The sequence below is a fragment of the Anser anser genome, assembly GCF_964211835.1.
Source record: "Anser anser genome assembly, chromosome: 16".
In the NCBI taxonomy this organism is placed as follows: Eukaryota; Metazoa; Chordata; class Aves; order Anseriformes; family Anatidae; genus Anser; species Anser anser.
Genome location: NC_139737.1, coordinates 11,497,220 through 11,515,226, shown reverse-complemented (window position 1 = coordinate 11,515,226; position 18,007 = coordinate 11,497,220). Strand labels below are relative to the sequence as shown.

General features: G+C 55.0%; 1 protein-coding gene across 4 annotated transcripts in view; it reads left to right on the top strand.

The window, feature by feature from the left end:
* The first annotated feature begins 559 nt into the window (after positions 1-559).
* CBFA2T2 (CBFA2/RUNX1 partner transcriptional co-repressor 2) overlaps positions 560-18,007 on the top strand; it is a 63,849-nt gene continuing 46,401 nt past the window's right edge. For 2 of the 4 annotated variants that reach the window (XM_083800978.1, XM_083800977.1), the window contains exon 1: positions 560-707. In XM_083800978.1, coding sequence (XP_083657104.1) covers positions 680-707 — 28 coding nt within the window. In that variant the 5' untranslated portion in view covers positions 560-679. Of the gene's footprint in view, positions 708-9,068; positions 14,442-18,007 lie in introns of those variants that run through there. The other 2 variants (XM_083800976.1, XM_083800975.1) reach the window with 1 other exon arrangement.

Genomic DNA, 18,007 nt, shown 5'->3' with positions numbered 1-18,007 from the left:
CTGCACGGCCAGGAGAGCAGCGCGGCGCTGGCAGGCAAGGCGAGATCGGTCTGGAGGTTCCAAAAATCAACGCTAGAATACAATTTACAATTAAATCCTCATAAAAGCATGAATACTGCCCCTTTTCTGATTCTTATTTGAACGAGTTATCTAGAACGAGATGCAACGCCCCGTATCGTGGTGTCAGCGCTTTATTTTGGGGAAGGGAGCCCGGCCCGGGCGCCTTTGTGGTCTGAGTCCTTCCACCGGCCCGCGGGGGCAGCTGGCTCCGCGGGGGCACAGCACCGCGGGGGCACAGCACCGCGGGGGCACACACCCCGGGAGCCCCGCCGTGCCGCCGCCCCTCGCAGGCAGGCCCTGGGCGGGCTCTCCCCTTCTCCTCACAGCCCTCCGGGGGCAGCAGCTCCCGGGGCTCCCCGCGTTTAGCTCCGCGCCTTCCCCTCAGCCCCACGGGGAGCCCCCGCGGCAGCGCCCCCGGCCCGGCCCCGTCGCCGCCGCCACCGCCGCGGCCCTTCCCGGGCGGCCGGGCCGGGGCAGGCCGCGCCCCCGGCCGCGTCACGCCGAGAGGCGGGCAGGGCCGGGCCGGGCCGGGCCGCTCGGGCCGCGCCGGGAGCGGGAGAAGGCGGCGAGGGGCCGGGCCGGGCCGGGCCGGGCCGTGGCGCCGGCGAGGAGCCGGGCGATGGTGGGGATCCCGGGAGGCTGCCAGTGTAAGAGCCGCGGCGGCGGGGCGGGGGGGGCTCGGCGGGCCTAGCGGGGCCGGCACGGAGCGGGGGCGGCACCGGGGCTGCCTCGGCACGGCCGGGGGCCGGGGGGGACCGGGGGGGGGCGGCCGGGGCAGCGCCGGTACCGCGCGGGGCTGGGCCGGGCTGGGCCGGGCTGCTCTGGGCTGGGCTGCGCTGCGTGCCCGGGGTGCCCCGCTGCGGCCGCACACAGGCTTGGTGTGCGTGCATGTGGGTGTATATGGGTGTATATGGACGTATATGGATGTATATGGACGTATATAGATGTATACGGATGTATATGGATGTATACTGGTGTACACGGATATTACCGGTGTGTGTGTTGTGTTAGTGCACGTTTAACTAGCATGCGGTTTATTGCCGCCAGGCAAAGCAGCGGGGCTGGCCCTGCCCCATCCTGCCGTGTGCCCTGTGGGGCTGGCGGCGCGGAGCAGGGGCGCAGCGGGGTGGGCTGGGGGCCCCCTGCCCCCTGGCAGGATGGGCTGTGGGGCAGCGGCAGTGGTCCTGGGTCGCGGCGGTGGTCGGCGAGCCGCTCGCTGCCACGGCCTGGTGCCACCGAGCTGCCAGCGCCAACGCGCTGCCAGCGCTGAGAGGCGACGGGGACCGGACACGTTTCGCGCCCAGGGCGAGTTTTCGGATATCTTTGCTTGGTTCGGGGTGCTGCGGGCCCGCCGCTGCCGTGTTTTCCTCTTGTCTTCGCAGGCAGGCCACAGCGTGCTCAGCTGAGCAGGACCGGGTGCACGTGTGTGCGTGTGGAGTTGCCGGGGACCCCCTGAGCGTGCCCTGTTGTTTGGGAGTAGGAACGTGGATAACGGGAGCCCTGCTTTCATTAATTTCTCAAAACGGGACGTTTATTTCTGGAACAGTTGCGGTCTCGCTGAAAGCCGTGAGGCTGGCAAGAGTGCAGGGCAGTGCCTTACTGCTGCCAAGGAGCAGAATAGATGGTTGGCACGTGCCCGTCAGGTATTGGCCTCCTGATCGTTCTTCTCATCTGTTTGTCTGTGTGCAGCAGTTATCTGCAGAGAAGTGTGTGTGCTGGGAGTGGGTTCAGCACCCTCCCAGGCAGAGGGAGGAAGGACGATGGCTCATGGGCTGCGTGGGCCTTTTGTGGGCTGGACCATGGCCTCCTCGCGATCCGTTTATAAGTTGTAGTTCAGAAAAGCACTACGGGCTTATCGGAATGCTCAGAGGAAATGAGGGAATTTTAAAATGAAGTGTGATTGCTCAAAGGGAAGCAGCATAAAGATAGATGCCAGCTTTAACGTGGAAACCACCCTGCAAGCTACATTCCTGCTAGGAAGAAGGAATTACCCAGAGACGGAAATTGCAGGGGGTGGGTGAATGCTTTATCGCGCTGCTCGGTGCAGAGTGTGTGGGGATGTTCTGAGCGAGGTTGTTTTGCCCCTAAGGCAGTTACAAATATTGGTCTATCAAAGCATGCAGACTGGAAACAGCCGGCAGTGAAGACGGCTGCTGCGGGAGGCAGGCGTCGCAATGAGCAAGCTGTGTGAGCAGCAACGTGGGTTTGCGGAAACCTGGTACCTGACTGAGCCACTCCTAACCTCACTGCGAGGGAGGGCTCTTCCCTTTGTCTTGAAAAAAAGACCCCACAGAAGGAACTTGGGTGAGACCACCTGCTTTAGCTTCAGTACCCAAAAGTCAGCTGTATGTACCCGGTCTCCTTTCTCTGAGCTCCCTTTACAGGAGAAGCAGGCACTTGAGAGGGTGCTTCACCTCTCCTTCCTTGGACACCACTCTTGGGATGAGATGAGTTATGTTCTGGAGGTGCCTGCTTGTGTTCACAAACTGCAAGGGGAGTCCTGGATAACTGGCTCAGACTTTGGCAGCTAGGAGTTAGATGAAACAAATCCCACCCAGGGTGTCTGCTCAGGGTGCAGCCTGACGTGTGCAGAGTCTGGTAAGGTTCCCTGTTTCTGTTGGACTGAGCGCTGGGAGAAAAGGCAGGCCTTTAAAATCCCACTTAAAAATAATTGAAGCGAAAGGAAACGGTGATCTTGCGCCTGAAGCCATAGCTTCAGGGGGGATGTGTAAAACCAGTTCCTGCCTCAGCTGTGGTGCTTTCTGCAACCTTGGGCAAGTTGTTTGCATGTTTTTCTGGATTGTAGATGAAATGTGTGCAAGTCTTTATGTAGCTGTTCAGTTTTGCAACGTAAACCATGTCTGCCAGCAGGGCTTTTAGCCTGGATCCCTTTGACAGAACCGGGTCAGGAAGCGATTGCATGGGACCAAAAGCCGGCAGGTATGGCAAGGCCGTGACTACTGGCAAGAGGGGGTGACAAACACCTGGCACGCCGTAGGGAGGGGTTCTTCGGATGACTCAGCTGCAGCTAAAGCATCATTTTTTATGCGGCTTTCATATGCCTGTGGCTCAGCTTCCATCGGTGAAGTGCTAATGATAACACCGAAGAGCCATACTGCTGTTTTATAAGGATAAGCACATAAATATGTGCTGTAGCCGTCAGCAGCTTTATAGATAGAAAACAGGGAACGATGTCCTTTTAGTGCCAGGTATTGACCAGGCTGACTGCTAGGACAAGACGTCACTGGTTCTTGTCACTGGGCCTCGCATCTGCCCCAGAGCACTGCTGGGTTTTATCTTTGGTCTCTAGGAAGTGAATAATCAGGATAGACCCGTAATTTGTTTAAGCACAAATTTTATTCATTGCCTTTGTTATCAGCCCAGTGATTTCCACTGCGTTATGAACACAGTTCTTGGCTGTATTGGGAGGTTTCCTGATTTCTTTGAGAGAGAAGTATGGAGAAATACTTCAGTGCTTGCTCTGAAACTAATGATCCAGAAAGAAAGGAGAAATGTGGGACTGCTTTAAAACTTTGGGGTGTTCCGTATGAGTTTAAGGCACAGGCTGGCTCTCATGAACATCCCTTTCTTACACTGATATTTCCAATGTGTAGAAATTAAAATAGGTCTTTGAGGGACTTGGTATTGATTTTTCTGTGCTGTAAACTAACTGGCTTAAGATGTTACTCCCCCCTTGCACCAGTGTTAGGGAGAGTGAAATAAACTGACTTTTTAAAGCAGTCAGAGCAAAGAGTTTTCCTCTGACTTGCAGCTTCTCTGAGGGTAGGGAGGAGCGTGCACTTCAGGCAGAGCTCAGGTGTGTGACTCTCTCCAAAGCAGGGCCGCAGGGGAACACGTACGCTGAGTGCAGCTGCCACCGGCCTGGGCTGCCAGGGCTTCGCAGCTGCCTCGAGGTGTAGCCACCAGATATCCCCCTCTGATATAAAAGGTCCTGGAGGCAGTGCTTGCACCCAGACGGGTGCCTGAGGGCTGGAGCCCCTGTGCCATGGAGCCGGGCTGGGGGCGCTGGGCCTGGGGCAGAGAAGGCCCCGGGAGAGCTCCCAGCGCCTGCCCGGGCCTGAGGGGCTGCAGGAGGGAGGGGAGGGACCCTGCCAGGGGGTAGGGACAGGCCGGGGGGATGGCGTTAAACTAGAAGAGGGCAGGCTCAGCTTAGATGTGAGGAGGAAATCCTTCCCTCTGAGGGCGGCGAGGCCCTGCCCAGGCTGCCCCAGGAGCTGGGGGTGCCCCATCCCCGGGGGTGCCCGAGGCCAGGCTGGGTGGGGCTGGGGGCAGCCTGGGCTGGGGGCAGGGGGTGGCCCTGGGTGGGCCTTAAGGGCCCTTCCCACCCGAACCTGTGGGTTCTGTGATTCTGTTATTACTCGGAACCCTTCCAGACTGAAACCCGTGTTCCTGAGGGCATTTGTCCAGCTGGCGCGGGGCAGAAGGCTTCCCTGTGCCACTGCTGCCTTGCCGTCCCTCCCTGCCGCACCCCAGGCCCGGTTCAGCTACGAAGATGTCGCTGGCTGTCATTGCAGCTGCATCTGTGGACTCCAGGCTAGCCAGCCCTGACCTCAGAGCTCAGCTAAAACTTTGTTACTCCCTTTCATGCTCTTATAGAGAGAGAAGCATTAACTTCTACAGGTAATAGCTTATCTGGTGGTTGGGCTTTGAGGTCAAAGACTGCACATATGTTTTCTTCAAAGTCAAGCTTTGCGGCCTCCGTAGAATTTAAAGGATCAGAATATTCAGGCAGGGATTTTCTCCGGGGTAGATTTATGGTGGAATTTAAGATAGTATTTAGTAATAGCTCTCAACCTTGAGCTGCAGGGGTATTTTCAGAAGATAAATGGCATGCTGTTGTCTTGACTTTGCATCAATAGATGACGCTGAAGCTTTTTGAAATAAAAAATTAAAAAAGAGTAGCAGCAGCCATTTTTTTTCTGTAGATGTCATAGAATAATCGGTTGACTGCACTTAGTGAATGCTTGCAGGAACACTGCTGCCTTTCGAAGCGGATTTAACAGACACGCTGGTTTGCTAGCATCAATGCCAGCTTCTCCTTGAACTAAACACATTGAACTAAACACATCTGCTTTTCTGAATCCTTGTGGGCTTTTGGGATTTGGTCTGCCACTTCCTAATAGTCGCTGTAGCAGCACGTTCCTCCAAATGTATCACCTGGGACACTCCCGCCGGGCTTTTGTTTGTGTTTACCTAGCTATTTCTGGCATACACGACTTGGAATATCTTAAATTTCCCCCAAATCCAGAAGTTGCGGAGCGTAAGGGATTGACCGTGGCGTGGCAGAGCAGGGGTTGCTCCTGCCCAGCAGGTCGGTAACCCCGCAGCGCGGTGCCTTCTGCTCCTCTGCCCCGCTGCAGCCAGCTGGCCTTGGCTGAGATGGGTGCAGAGCTTCGTCCCGGGGCTCGGGACTGCCACGCTGAATCTCCTGAAGAAGCATGACCGGGACAGTCTGTTCGTCTGGTAATCGCTGCTGCTGGGTGATCTGCTTTGACAGCGGCAATGGGAATTATTTCTCTGAGGCCTTGCGATGTGCTTGGAGCTTTTCAGGGTGCCTGAGAGTAACCGTCTCCCTCTGCAGCCCCTGCTGTAAGCATCCCACCCCAAAATTTGGCTGTGCTCCTGCTGAGGATCTGAGGCCTGGCTCTGACATGGCACAGCTGCGTAACCTCGACTCAGACTGCTGAGAAAGAGCTGCGAGAAAATCTGTACAGAGATAAGAAAAATTGAAATTACAGCCAGAGGACCCTGAGTCACTCAAGGACTCGAGAAGGAAAAGAAGTGAAATGGGGAGGTACCAAATCCTAAAGGAAGGAGAGGGCAGGGTGCTTGGTGTGCGTGGGGCAGGCTGGTCTGCCAGCGACCGGGGAGGACCGGTTGGGTCGAGCGCTGGGGGCACTGGTGGGACTGGGCTGGTGGCAGGCAGCAGCTGGGCAGCGCTGGGGAGCCGAGCCAGGGACCTTCCCTGACGCCTGCCGGCCAGCAGAGACTCTTCAGACGCCTTATCAGGAGTGGTGAGCACACAAATGCTTCGCCTAATAACTCATTACATCCCAGCTATCTTCTCTGTGTGTTAGCCAACAAATATTTGCTTTATACTTTTAAGTTCTTGTGTATCCTGCCTGCGGAGTCTCTTTGCATCTGGCCGGAGGTGCCTGAACAAGCTGAGCTGGAAGTGCGGGGTGCATCCGCGGGGCCAGCTTCTGCAGCGGGCTTACGGGCAGCAGCGTGGACAGGGAAAATGCTCAACCTTTCCTTGCCTTCACGGGAAGGGAGGAAGACGGTGGCTGCTCCTTCATGCCTGCCTTCTGGGCCAGCTTGGGTCTCTGCAGCCCGTCCTCTCCTCGAGGCCCTTTCTTTGCAGTTCCGTGAGTATGGTGGGAGGCAACGTTTCGTGGCGATGTTCTCGGGAACAAATCTTTCGGTGGCTCCGGGTTAGGCAGAGAATTAATTTAGCACTTTTTAAAAGGATGTGAACACTCGCTGCGTGATACTTCCAGGTGCAGATGAGGATGGTTTGTTTGTTTTAGGTGATGGCAGGTAATTGCATGAGCAGGGGAGGCTCTGCAGTCAGGATGTTGAAACACAAAGAAGTCAAATGGTTTCCATCTTCCTCCCCCTCCGGGCACGCTCTTTTGCATCAAAACACCCAGTCGAGCAGATCTGCAGTCAGGAGCCTTCCCTCCTCCTCCCTGGCTAGGTCTGGGGGGGCCGAGAAGCCGCTGATTAATTGTGGCTGTGAAGCACTGAACTTTGAGGGGAGATGAAAAACTCTCCGAAATGTTTGCCTCCCTGGCAGCATATACGTGGGTCGGTAATTGGGTTTATCTTGTGACATCATTAGGATCCCTGACATTTCTAGCTTAGAAACAATAACTCTCCTTATCCGTCCTCATGTTTTTCTAATTAAAGACAAAGCTTGGTAAATATTTTTTAAATGATTGAATTTCCCAAGTATGGAAAACACATGTTGGGAGTCAGGCTCCCTGAGCCCAGCGTGCCTTTTCCCATAGCGTCCCTTTGAGCATGCGAGTGCAAATGCAGATTTAGAGCTGTGGGTGACAGGTTTATCTGGGATGATTGGCAAGGATTTATAAAGCAAGGGGGGATTTACTCAGCTCTCACTCCCTCCTCTTCCCTCTTGCCTCCCCCCCGACCCCGGTCTCAGAAATAGGAAATTGGGATCACATTAAACCCTAATTGGTTTGGCTCCAGCGATGGCTCGGTGGCTGCCAAATAGTTAATTTATTGTGTGAGAGTTTGGCCATGTGTTGAGAGGCAAATTTGCTTTAAGTAAGGGATCTTTGTAAACTGTACATCCATTCATGTGCCAGGTCCTGTTTACAAGGCGCTTGGCGAGGCAGGGAGCGGGGCAGACGGGCAGCAGGCTGCTTTCCATGACAATCGCGGATGGCGAAGGGGGACTTCTTGTTCTTCCTTCCTTTTCCCCCCATCCGAATTCCTCTCAGAAACAGTTGCATAAAAGAGCTTAGAGCGGTTTTAGCCGGACCGTACGATAGGCGTTTGGAAACCGCCGGCTAGATAAGATGTGGGAGGCTCTCCGGAGAATAAATGCGTCTGTGTTGGAGATAACAGCAGGCCCGGGCTGTCACCTCTGAGCGGGGCCAGGTGGGGAGTCCCCGGGGCGGTGAGATTGCTTTTTCCTGTACCACGCGAGGAGGGGGCGAGCGGGAAGCCCGCGGATCTGGCTGCTTTCCTGCGCTCTTTGTTCCTCCCCTGCTGCGGGAGGGTGCCTGGGCTGGTGGCTGTGCCGCGGCCCGGAGCTGCTGCTGCAAGCTGCTGCCCTCGGACCGGGAGCTGCGTTTGGCTCCCGTGACGGTCTCTGCAAGCTGGGCTCCAGCAGAAGGGCTTGAAGCGCAAGCGGTCCTTATTTAGGCTGTCCCCTCGTCCCTCGATTGGGAGTTAGCGGGATCAGAGGGGATGCCGCAGCCTGAGTTAAAGCCTCTTGCTCCTGGCATGGCTCAGGTTTTGGAGTATGGTTTGCAAGAGGCTGTGTAAGGAATAAATCCACGGCTGTAACATTTTCTTTCGTTTCTTGCTGAGTTAAATAACAAACTTCATGTGAGGGAGCTGCCTCCAGCTCAGAGGCAACAAAATTACGACTGCCGTGCTCAGCGGTGCCCTTTCCGTGTCAGCTGCTATTTCCATTGTGAACTTGATACCTGAAGGCTCAATATTGTGACCCTTTAATTTTCAGCTGCTAAAATGTACCGTGCAAGTTGGCTAAAAGGGAAGAGCTGAAAGGGGAATTTGAAATAGTTGTGCTGTGGAAGCAGTGTGTTTCTTTGGATATTTCTTAAGTGCTGAGTGTTTAGGAGAAATTGATAGGTAGCAGCAATGCACGCTTAGCAATACTTCTCCTTCTGTAACTCGTGCTTCCTGGGATGTAATAAAATCCATTAGGTTCTATTTATGATCCAAGGCCCAATATAGTAATAGTTTTATTTGGATAATTGTGGCTGTTCTGCTGATAATCAGAAGACTGAAAACTCCCAGCCCTACTACAAAAGTCAGGCAGCGTGTTTTGGGGGGTGCAGTGCTGGCGTGGCCAGATTTTCCGAGGAGCCGGAGAGAGGTCGGTTCGGCAAAAGCAGATGGGATCGAGCCCAGCCTCTCTGGGACCGAGCCCCTGCCCACGGTGGCCCCTCTGCCCCCCGGCTGTCGCGTTCAGGCTGGACTGCCCTGGGTTTGCCGGGCTGGCCCCGAGGTGCCAGCAGCGTTGGGCAGCACTAAGGCTTTATGGAGACAAATGGGACAGGCATTAAGCAAACGGCGACCGTTTGTTTGGAAGAATGTCTTTTCATCCAGAGGTCTGAAAGCAGGTTAAACGTTTATCAAGGAGCCGCTCCTCGCTTTCCCATCTTCCGCTCAGTTTGAAATGCAGCCATTTCTGGGCTGAGCGGCTGTAATTACTGCACAGCCCATAGTACTTCCACCGCTTCTGGCAGGAAGTGAGGAGGAATACTGTACACCACTGCAAGACAAAACAGAGATCAACAATTGGGATTTTTCTCAAAGAGCTGATCTGTCTTCTCTGCCAATTAAACCCGAGTTGGATGGAAGCCTTATGCCCATTTCGCTTTTGCGATGCGAACGTGGCCTTTCCAGCACACAGCCCGTGTTTATGGGGAGCCTGAAAGCAGCAAATTCCAGCCAGAAATTCTTTCTAGCTCTTCGCTTTCCTTCTGCCGTTCGCTTCCTTGTTCACACCACAGATGCTAATGGATCACCTGCCCGCGGTGAGTAATGACACAAGCCGGACGTGACATTGGGCTGAGAAACTCAGCCGTCCTCAGGAAGGTTCTTTCGGAGACGTGTTCCTGCTCTTTGACCTTCCCAGAGCAGGGAGCACTGAAAAACCCTCAAGCCCAACTTGAGATCACTTGTGTCCGCTTACACGCCCACCTCCTCTTTGAGCCTAGACATCTACTTCAGGATATTTCAGTGCTTCTGCCATGGCTGGGCGTGCGCACAAGCCGATGTGTCCAGGTTTTCAGCCTTCTGTGCATTCCCTACTCCCTTCTCCTTCCCCGATTCATAGCTGGAAGTTACTATACTTGATATCCTTATCGCGGACCCATCCACTTTTTGTTTTTTTCCTCATCATGGAGCTATCTGATAAATTTTTGCCAGGAGGCTTTTTGCTTTTAGAGACAAAAAGGAAAGGTAGCAATCCTGAGGATGTTTTCCAAACAAATAACAAAAATGTCAACTCAGTGGCAACCTTGAAGTTTAGCAGATCTGGGAGAGCGTCCCTGGGACCACCGCAGAGATAAAACAGTTCCAGGCTGCGGGTGGAGAAGCAGAGAGGCAGGAGCAGATCCTTCTGCTGGTCTCTGCTGCCGTCCATCCGTGCCTCGTTGTGCCATGGAGGAAAGGAGGCTGCGTGCTGGAGGGAGGCATTTCTTACTTGGTGGCACACGGAGCGGCTGGTAGCAGAGGGCGTCACCTCCAGGTACGTTCAGCACCGCGCAGAGGTGGGAGACGCGCGGTTCCACAGCTGCCTTCCTTTCCTCTGATCTCCGTTTCTTCAGCCAAACTAGCCCTCCCCTATAAATGTGCACGCAGAAAGGAGGGGCAGGAACGTGGAGAAGCCAGCAGCAGCTTTTTCGTAGAGGTGGTAACAAGACAAGGTAACAGAGACCAAAAGTCAGCATCGTGCAAAAAGGAGCTTCTGGTGAATCGCCTGCATCCGTGTACTGCTGTGCGTTTACTCCTCGGCTGCACGAGGTCTGACCCCCTAGGTTGCGGTTCTTGGTCCACAAGCCACCAGCTTTCAGAGTACACTGATCAGTGCCTTTTCCTTTCCCCAAGGGGTGGATTTTTTTCTGTGAAAGCGTGGCCAGCCCTCTGGATCGAGGTGTGCCTGGCGCCTAGAAATGAACTGGATGGAATCTTCTTAGGGAGAATCTTAGACTGCAGCAGATTCCCCTCTTCTGGAAAGCTCACGGGGCCGGAATACAGTCCTTTGCTTTGCATTTTAATGCTCTTCTCCCTCCTTCTGGATGTGTGCAGGTTTTCCATACAGCAGGGCATTTATTTCGTGGTTCCCATCACTTGACAGGACAAGTTTTTCAAGCCTTCCTCTGTGTCTTTCTGATCTTACTCATTTGGGAGGTGCTGTTCCAACACCAGCCTGCAGAAGTCTTTCCTGGATATGTTAACGGCCGAAACGCTGTTTGTTTTTTCCTGCTCTTTGGGAACTTTCAGTGCAGTTGTGTTTTCAGCGGCTTAGTCGGGCTGGAAGCAGGAGGGGGTCCAATGGTGGAAACAAATTCTGTCAGTTTAATCCCATGGCTTTCCATGCCAGCTGCCTTGCAAACCCAAGACACATTCAAACGTTTTAAAATAACTTATTTTACAAGGCTTTGTACAGTGCCGTGACCGTGACGTTGGGAGCTTTGCTCTTCGGTTTGCGCTTTCAGGTTCTGCCTTGCCAAAACGAGAAGTGGAGGCACTGGCAGGACGGATAATGGTTGTGGTACAGCTTGACACTGACACTGCAGAGGTGCCGAGGGCGCTCTTCCCACGCCGAAGCGTGTGTGGAATGGGTACCTGGGTGTCATGACATAACACAGGTATTCCGTGTGGGGTTCTTGATTTGCCTCCTCCCACTTCTATTTAAATGTGAAGTCCTCAGTCACTGCAGCCACCATTTCATCAGGTTTTATTTTCCATTCAATAATTACAGCAGTTTCCCTTGAGCCCTGTACCTCTAATTAAGAGAGCTAAGTTAGATGTAAAGTTAAGGGAATAAAATGCATTCTATTTTTATGGTCAAATATGCTTGCAAAAATATGGCTTGTTGGCTGAGTCACTGCTCCTGGATGTTATTTACCGCACCCGTTGCTTTCCTCCGTCCTCTGCCAGCACCGATGACGCCGCACAGGCTGCAGCGAACGTTTTGGGCAGGGCCAGGTGATCTCGGAGGTTTTTTCCAACCATCATCGTTCTGTGGTTCTGTGCCCCTGAGCGGGCAGCGGCTCCGCAAAAGCAGAGCCCACCGAGCTCTGCCCTGTTTGCAGGAGGGTTCGCAGCCAGCCGCTTCCTCACCTCCATGAAGGCTGAGGGCCGGGATGATGCTGGGCGCCCCGAAGAAAAGGAAGAGCGGGCTCAGCTGGGCGAGGATGCGCAGGAGCCAGCTGTCTGCTGACTGTGTTTCTCCGGCATGGGATGATCGTGTAGATCAGCCCGAACAGCCAGGGCGAGGACGCTACGAGGGACAGACCGGCCTCCGTACATGTAGCACGCCAGGAATTTAAATCTGTCACCGATGGTACCGTCCAAATGGCTGCGCCTCTCCGAGCGGCTGCTCCGTGAATGGAGATGCACCTCTTTGCACCTGTTTTATAACACTGAGGCAAAACATTCAGGGCATCCAAATAGTTTATACCCCAGCAAACATGTTCTGGCAGCGGGACCGTGAGTTTCCATCTCATTAAGCTGTTGGCAAAGCTCTGGTAATTCCAGCCACTGATACAGCGCAGGAATTCTCCCCCAACACGCCTGGTTGTGTCAGGCCGGAGCACCGCTGCTTTTTCTCAGCGGTTGTGTGTTTACACTCGAGGGTAAGAGAAAGTGTTGAAATGTCACTCCCGCGCTGCTGGAAGGAGGTCTCGCAAGGGCAGAAAACAAGTGTCAGAGGATTTTTGTACGGTGAGCACAACGTGATTGCTGCACCTAGGCTGCAGTGAGGAACTGTTTTCAAATACGTGCATACGTTTAATGCAAAACCTGGCCCCGGTTCTCGGTTTCGCAGAGGCTTGAAGAGGCTGAGTAATACCAGAACAGAGGTCGCTGGCTGTACCGCAGCCCACGCTGGCGGTGACAAAGTCCCGGCCGCCTGGCAGCCGGCTGGGGGCCGTACGGAGCCAGCCGCCGGTTTCGCTGTGTCTCCGGCGGGCAGGTCGGCTCCGCCGCGCCGAGAGGCTGAGCCGGGTGAGATCGCGGCGTCCTCGGGCCCCTCCGAGTTGGGTTTTGTTGGAGGGGTGGCACGCAGGTGGCGGTAGGCATGGGAAATCTGCCCTCAGCGCCGCTGCGGATTTTACGGTGCCTCGCGGACAAGAAAGGGAAGTCTGCTCTCCCTGCCTGGCGTTGCGTTACGCGGCTTAAGGCAGGCACACACGAAATTCATTTCAGAGGTCCGTCGTCCAGGCCCAGAGACAAAGGAATGTTTTAGTAGGGCTTTTATGAAATTTGTATGCTTTATCAAAGCTCCCATTGTTTCCTCATTAAGGCGGGATTATCCCTCTGGGGTCATCCGTTCTGCATGGGTCAAGGAAACAGCAACGCTCCATTTTCGTAGTAAACTTGTGGCTGCAGGACCGGGCTGTGAAACAGGCGAGGTGAGGGGGAGGCCGAGCTTCCAGCGGGCACAGCGATGTGGGCTTTTGGGGCTGGGACCCACAGGGAGCTTTGAGCGGCACCATCCCCCATGCCTCTCACCACGCGCAGGTCCCATCTCCTGGCCTGCTCCTCTCGTTCCACGGCCTCTGCTGCTGATGTGATCCTGAGGGTGCGAAGCTGGAGCGTTTCCATCTTCCCAGACGAGCAGTTTGTTTAAAAACCTTTTGGTTTGCATAAGGACCTATCACAGAATCACAGAACTGTAGGGGTTGGAAGGGACCTCCAGAGATCACCGGGTCCAACCCCGCTGCCAAAGCAGGTTCCCTAGAGCAGGTTGCCCAGGGAGGCATCCAGACGGGCCTTGAATATCTCCAGAGGAGACCCCACAACCTCCCTGGGCAGCCTGTCCCAGTGCTCCGTCACCCTCACCGTGAAGAATTTCTTTCGCATGTTGGTGCGGAACTTCCTGGGCTCCATTTTGCGGCCATTGCCCCTTGTCCTGTCCCCACAGACCACTGAAAAGAGGTTGGCCGTGTCCCTCTGTCTCCCACACTTCAGGTATTTGTAAGCATTGGTAAGATCCCTCCTGAGTCTTCTCTTCTCCAGGCTGAACAGCCCCAGGTCTCTCAGCCTCTCCTCTCATAAGGGAGATGCTCCAGGCCCCGTATCATCTTTGTGGCCCTCCGCTGGACTCTTCCCAGAGTTTGTTTTCCCTCCGCTGGACTCTGCCCAGAAGATCCCCGTCTTTCTTGTACTGGGGAGCCCAGAACTAGAGGTAGTGCCAGTTGACCCCTGGGCTTTCTTGAACTGATTCCCTGAATCTGTCACTTTTGTCTTTGCAAAATTTAATTTTTTGCCCTCAGATTGTCTCCTTCCTTCCAACATGTGCTCAGTCTGGCGGACATTTTTCCATATGGCTGTGATTCTGAATGAGGCTCAACCCCTCTGAAACTCACTGCTAAGCAGCAGGTAGCTCCTCTTACTGACGTTGTCGTGCCCAGACGTTTGGGCAGCGCGTTTGCTGGGTTCCTGTACGCGTCCCAGCGGTCTCCGCTGTTTGCAGGTGCTCTTCGTGCACTCCTGCTACAAACGACCTCGCTGTTGAATTCGGGCTTGCAGGAGAAGGCTGCAGGGCCCGGGTGCGAGCTCGGGGCACCCCGTGCCGGCAGCGTGCTGCCGAGTCAGCCCGCCGTGACCGCGCCGCCCTCGTGCACCCGCCCCGGCTGCGACCCGCGGCGGTGCCGGCTCTGTACGGTGCGCGGTTTTGCCGAAAGCTAACCTCATGCAAACGAGCCTCGCTCGGCTTAAAATCAGCACACGGGGTTTCGGGGTCGCTCGGGCCGGGAGCGGCCGGGTTAGCGGCCGCAGGAGCCGTGCGTGGCCCCGAGGAGGGCAGGAGCTGCCGGAGCGCCGACCCGCTCCTGCTGCCCGCGTGGGGCTGCGCAGGGCCAGGTGTTCGCCTCCAGCTGCAGCTGCTCCGTCTGCAGAAACAGGTGGGGACGCTCGGGATAGGCAGCAAAACACAGCTGGGAAGAGTTAAGAAGGAGACGTGCAGTGTGCCGTTTCACCTGGGCAGAGCCGACCCCGGAGCAAAATTGCCTGCAATAAACACAGCTTCACCTCGGCGGCGGTGGGGGCGCCGGGTGGGATTAGCGAAATGAAGAGGAAGTAAATGTATGCTCGAGACGGTTTTTTTTCCCTTCTTCCTCTCGTTAGTAACACAGCCAAATCAAATCAACTATTTCAAGAATGCTGCCTTTTAACTGGGTGTACCATCAAATCCAGCCCCGCTTTGGAGAAGCGTTGCTGGTGAACGTTTCTTTTTCATCTCCTCCTCCAAGCTTTTATTGCTGGTTTTTAAATTAAGAGGTTCCTTTCGTGCTCCTTTCCCTGAGACGTATGTATTTTTTTAAATGACTTGTGGTGTAGAAAATCAAGGTTTTGACAGCTGCTGAAGTTTCGAGTTTAGTACGTCTGAGTTGTGGATCTAAGGTAATTTTTGGCCTCTTCCTCTTCCCCCCCGTGCATGTTAATGAACGTCAGCACGCAGGCTTCTCACTTGTGGCTCTTGGCGGTTGCCTGAGCGCGTCTGCCTGGTGAGTGGGGTGGGTGGAAGACCTCCGCCCGCTTTGATGCGGTGCTCGACTCAAACGCTCCTCTCGGTCTGTTGAAGCTTCTCTTTGAACCGCCGGAGCGTTCTTCTGCGCCGTGCTGGGTTGCGGAGGGAGGCCGGCAGGGCTCAGCACGCGGGTAGCGGAGCGCTTCAGGTGGAAGCGAAGCCCTGAGAGCTTCGGGCGGCTTTCTCCTCGTTTCCTCCTTGCCGTCCAGCTAATCCAGCCGGGCGTCTCGTCGTGCAGCCTTGGCGTGGGCGCGCTCGGGTGCGCGGCAGCAGGCGGGGACGCGCGCCTCTGGCTGAGCTGGGTCACCCTGAACCCGCTGGGGGCGGCTGCAGCAGGGTTTGGGTGCAGGTCTGGTGGGGTCTGCGGGGGGGAGCTGATGCCTCTGGCAGTGCGGGACCTTCTCCTTAGCTGGGCTGGTTTTTAGCTTTTGCATGTTAAATCCTGAATGCTTTTTTTCGGCCTGGTTTTCTTCAGCCATCTCTCGGGAGAAGCAGCTTTGTCCTGTTGAGACTTGATTTTCTGTACCCGATGTGGTTCTGTTGAGCAAGGTTGTTCCGTGAAGCTGGTGAAGAACATTCTAGTGGAATCGTTCTTCTGTTGGAAAATGGACATTTGTCAAGGCAGACGCTTTCCCTGGGCACAGCGTGCACTTGGGAGATCGGAACCCACCCTAGGTGCTTTGTAATCCTATCTAGTGAACTGTACACCGGGGGATAAATCAGTACTTACCTCTGAGTGTGGTCCTTCGGCATCCTGCCGGAGCTCGGGCTGCCTGGCCTCTGGCTGTCCCAGTGTCTCCTTGCTCTGGGTGACTCTCGCAGGAGGGCTGGGGTTGTGTTCCCCTTTGGCTGGTGCTACCCGTAGGGAAGGGGAGGTCTCCGAGTCCAGCTCTCCCGGGACGGGAGCGCTTCTGCCTGCTGCTTGCTGAAGGTGACGAACGGCGTCCTCGGCTCGGGGTCCCCTGTTCTACGCTTTGCTCTGAAAACGGGGCCGTGTAAGGGGGAAGGGGCCGTGAAATCAGCCGGGCTGGGAGCTCGCGGCGTGCCGGCTGCGGCACTGCACCGTGTGTAGGGGCTGGTGGGCACCGGAGCGCCATTGTGCCGAAATCCTTGCTGCCCCTCGCTTTCCTGAAGGCCTCAGGACGGCGGCGAGGCCGGAGAGCCCTCCGCAGTGTGGGCCCCAGGGCGCCCACATCATGGAGGTTACAGGGGATTTGGGGCCAGGGGAGAAAAGCTCATGCTAGCGCCTGAATACAGCTTTTCACTCTCTTAAAATTCTTCTGTTTTTATTAAGCGTGAATCCCAGATGCTAAAAAGTATTTTTCCAGACACGGTTGTAGTGTCTTGCTGTGTATTTTCCGCTAAATTGCTGAATTATTGTTTTCTTTCTGGCCTTCGTTTCTTTCATAGCTTTATCTTTTTGTCTGGATGTTTTAGATGGCTAAAACTTGTTTCTGTTTAGCATACCGATCTGAGAACTCCCATGGGAGACAGTTCTCACCAAACGATTGCATAGGACAGGAATGCTGGCTTTTTTTCCTGGAAACTTGTAAACATGAACTTCCTGTTGACACGAACTGTAAATCTGCAAATAGGCTTTGCTTCTGACAAAGGATGAAGGTAATAAAATTTTAGGCCCTCGTTCACTGCGTCTGGTCCTCCTCGGTCTGTGTCCAAACACCCCAAAGGCAGCGGAGGCAAGTGAAGGGAACCTGCTGGTTGTTCTCCATCTCTGGAAATCAAGCTTTTTTAATTTATTATTTATTTTTCCTTGTCTGTAGGCACCCAAATAGGGATGCAATCCTAACAGAAGCCAGTTGGAGAATCTCAAAACCCTGATGACTCTGGAGTGATGCTTCGTCGCTTGTTTTCTTTCGTTTCTCCCCTGCCTCTCCTCCACAGAGCTAATCCTCGGTGTCAGGGAGTTAACTCTGCTGCATCCCGTGCAGGCGTTTTTGGATAATGAGCCAGCCAAATTTTGGCAGCTGTTAAGAGACTTTGCACGTAACCACCCATGTCACTTAACCTTGCTTTTATTTCTCCCTCCAGGAGGAGAGCTGGTGGGAAGCGTAAGCCGTTCGAGTTGTTGTCACCTTCTGCACTTGGCTCTTCTGCATGTTGTGTTGTGCATCTGCCAGTGCCAAGGAAAAAGCGCTGTAGCTTGCTGGGGGCTGAGCAGCAGCACAGGGAGGTTCTCCCGGTTCCCCGTGCCTCTTATTTTTTGGGGTGCTGCCTTACTGGGTTGCTGTGGGTGGCGGAGGCAGGTAGCAGGCAGCAAGCGGCTGCGCGGCATCGTTGGGGTGCTGGAGCTCCCCGTGCTACCGCAGCAAGGGGTGGAGGCAAGCGGGGAGGTGGTGAAAGCAGAATGGAGAAGCGGAGCAGAAAGCAGGTGAAAAAGGGCGATAGCGGAAGGAGGACAAGGGTCTAGAAAGGAAGGAAGAACGGTTACAGGCCACCACAATGCGCAAGAGAAGGAATGGGGGCATCAGGCAGGATAAAAGGAGAGGAGGAAGAGCCGGGTGGAGGCTGTGCTCCCTCAATAAGCTGCCCATTAATTAATATTTTCTCATGTGGCAGCAGCGGGGCGTGGACGCAATCCAGCCCTTCTCCGCCTGACCTCCGCGCTCGCCGCCGGCCTGGTTTCTTGCTGGCTTCCTGCCCGCAGCGAAACCGCAACCTTTCCGACTCCTCCGGGCAGGAGGAGAGGCGCATGGCAGCGGTGTAAGAGGAGCCTCTCGCAGCCGTCTGCGCTTGGGTGGGCGTGCTGGTTCTTTCGTAAACTAATAGCTCCCAGCAGTGCTACTAAATCAGACTTCGTGGAGCCAGGAGCGGGGAGCTTGGAATGCCGGCCAGGCACAAAGGGCTGCGCTGGTTTTGTTGTGTGGTGGTTTTTTTTTCTTTCCTTTTTTTTTTTTTGTCGGTTGTTTGTTTCTTCACCCC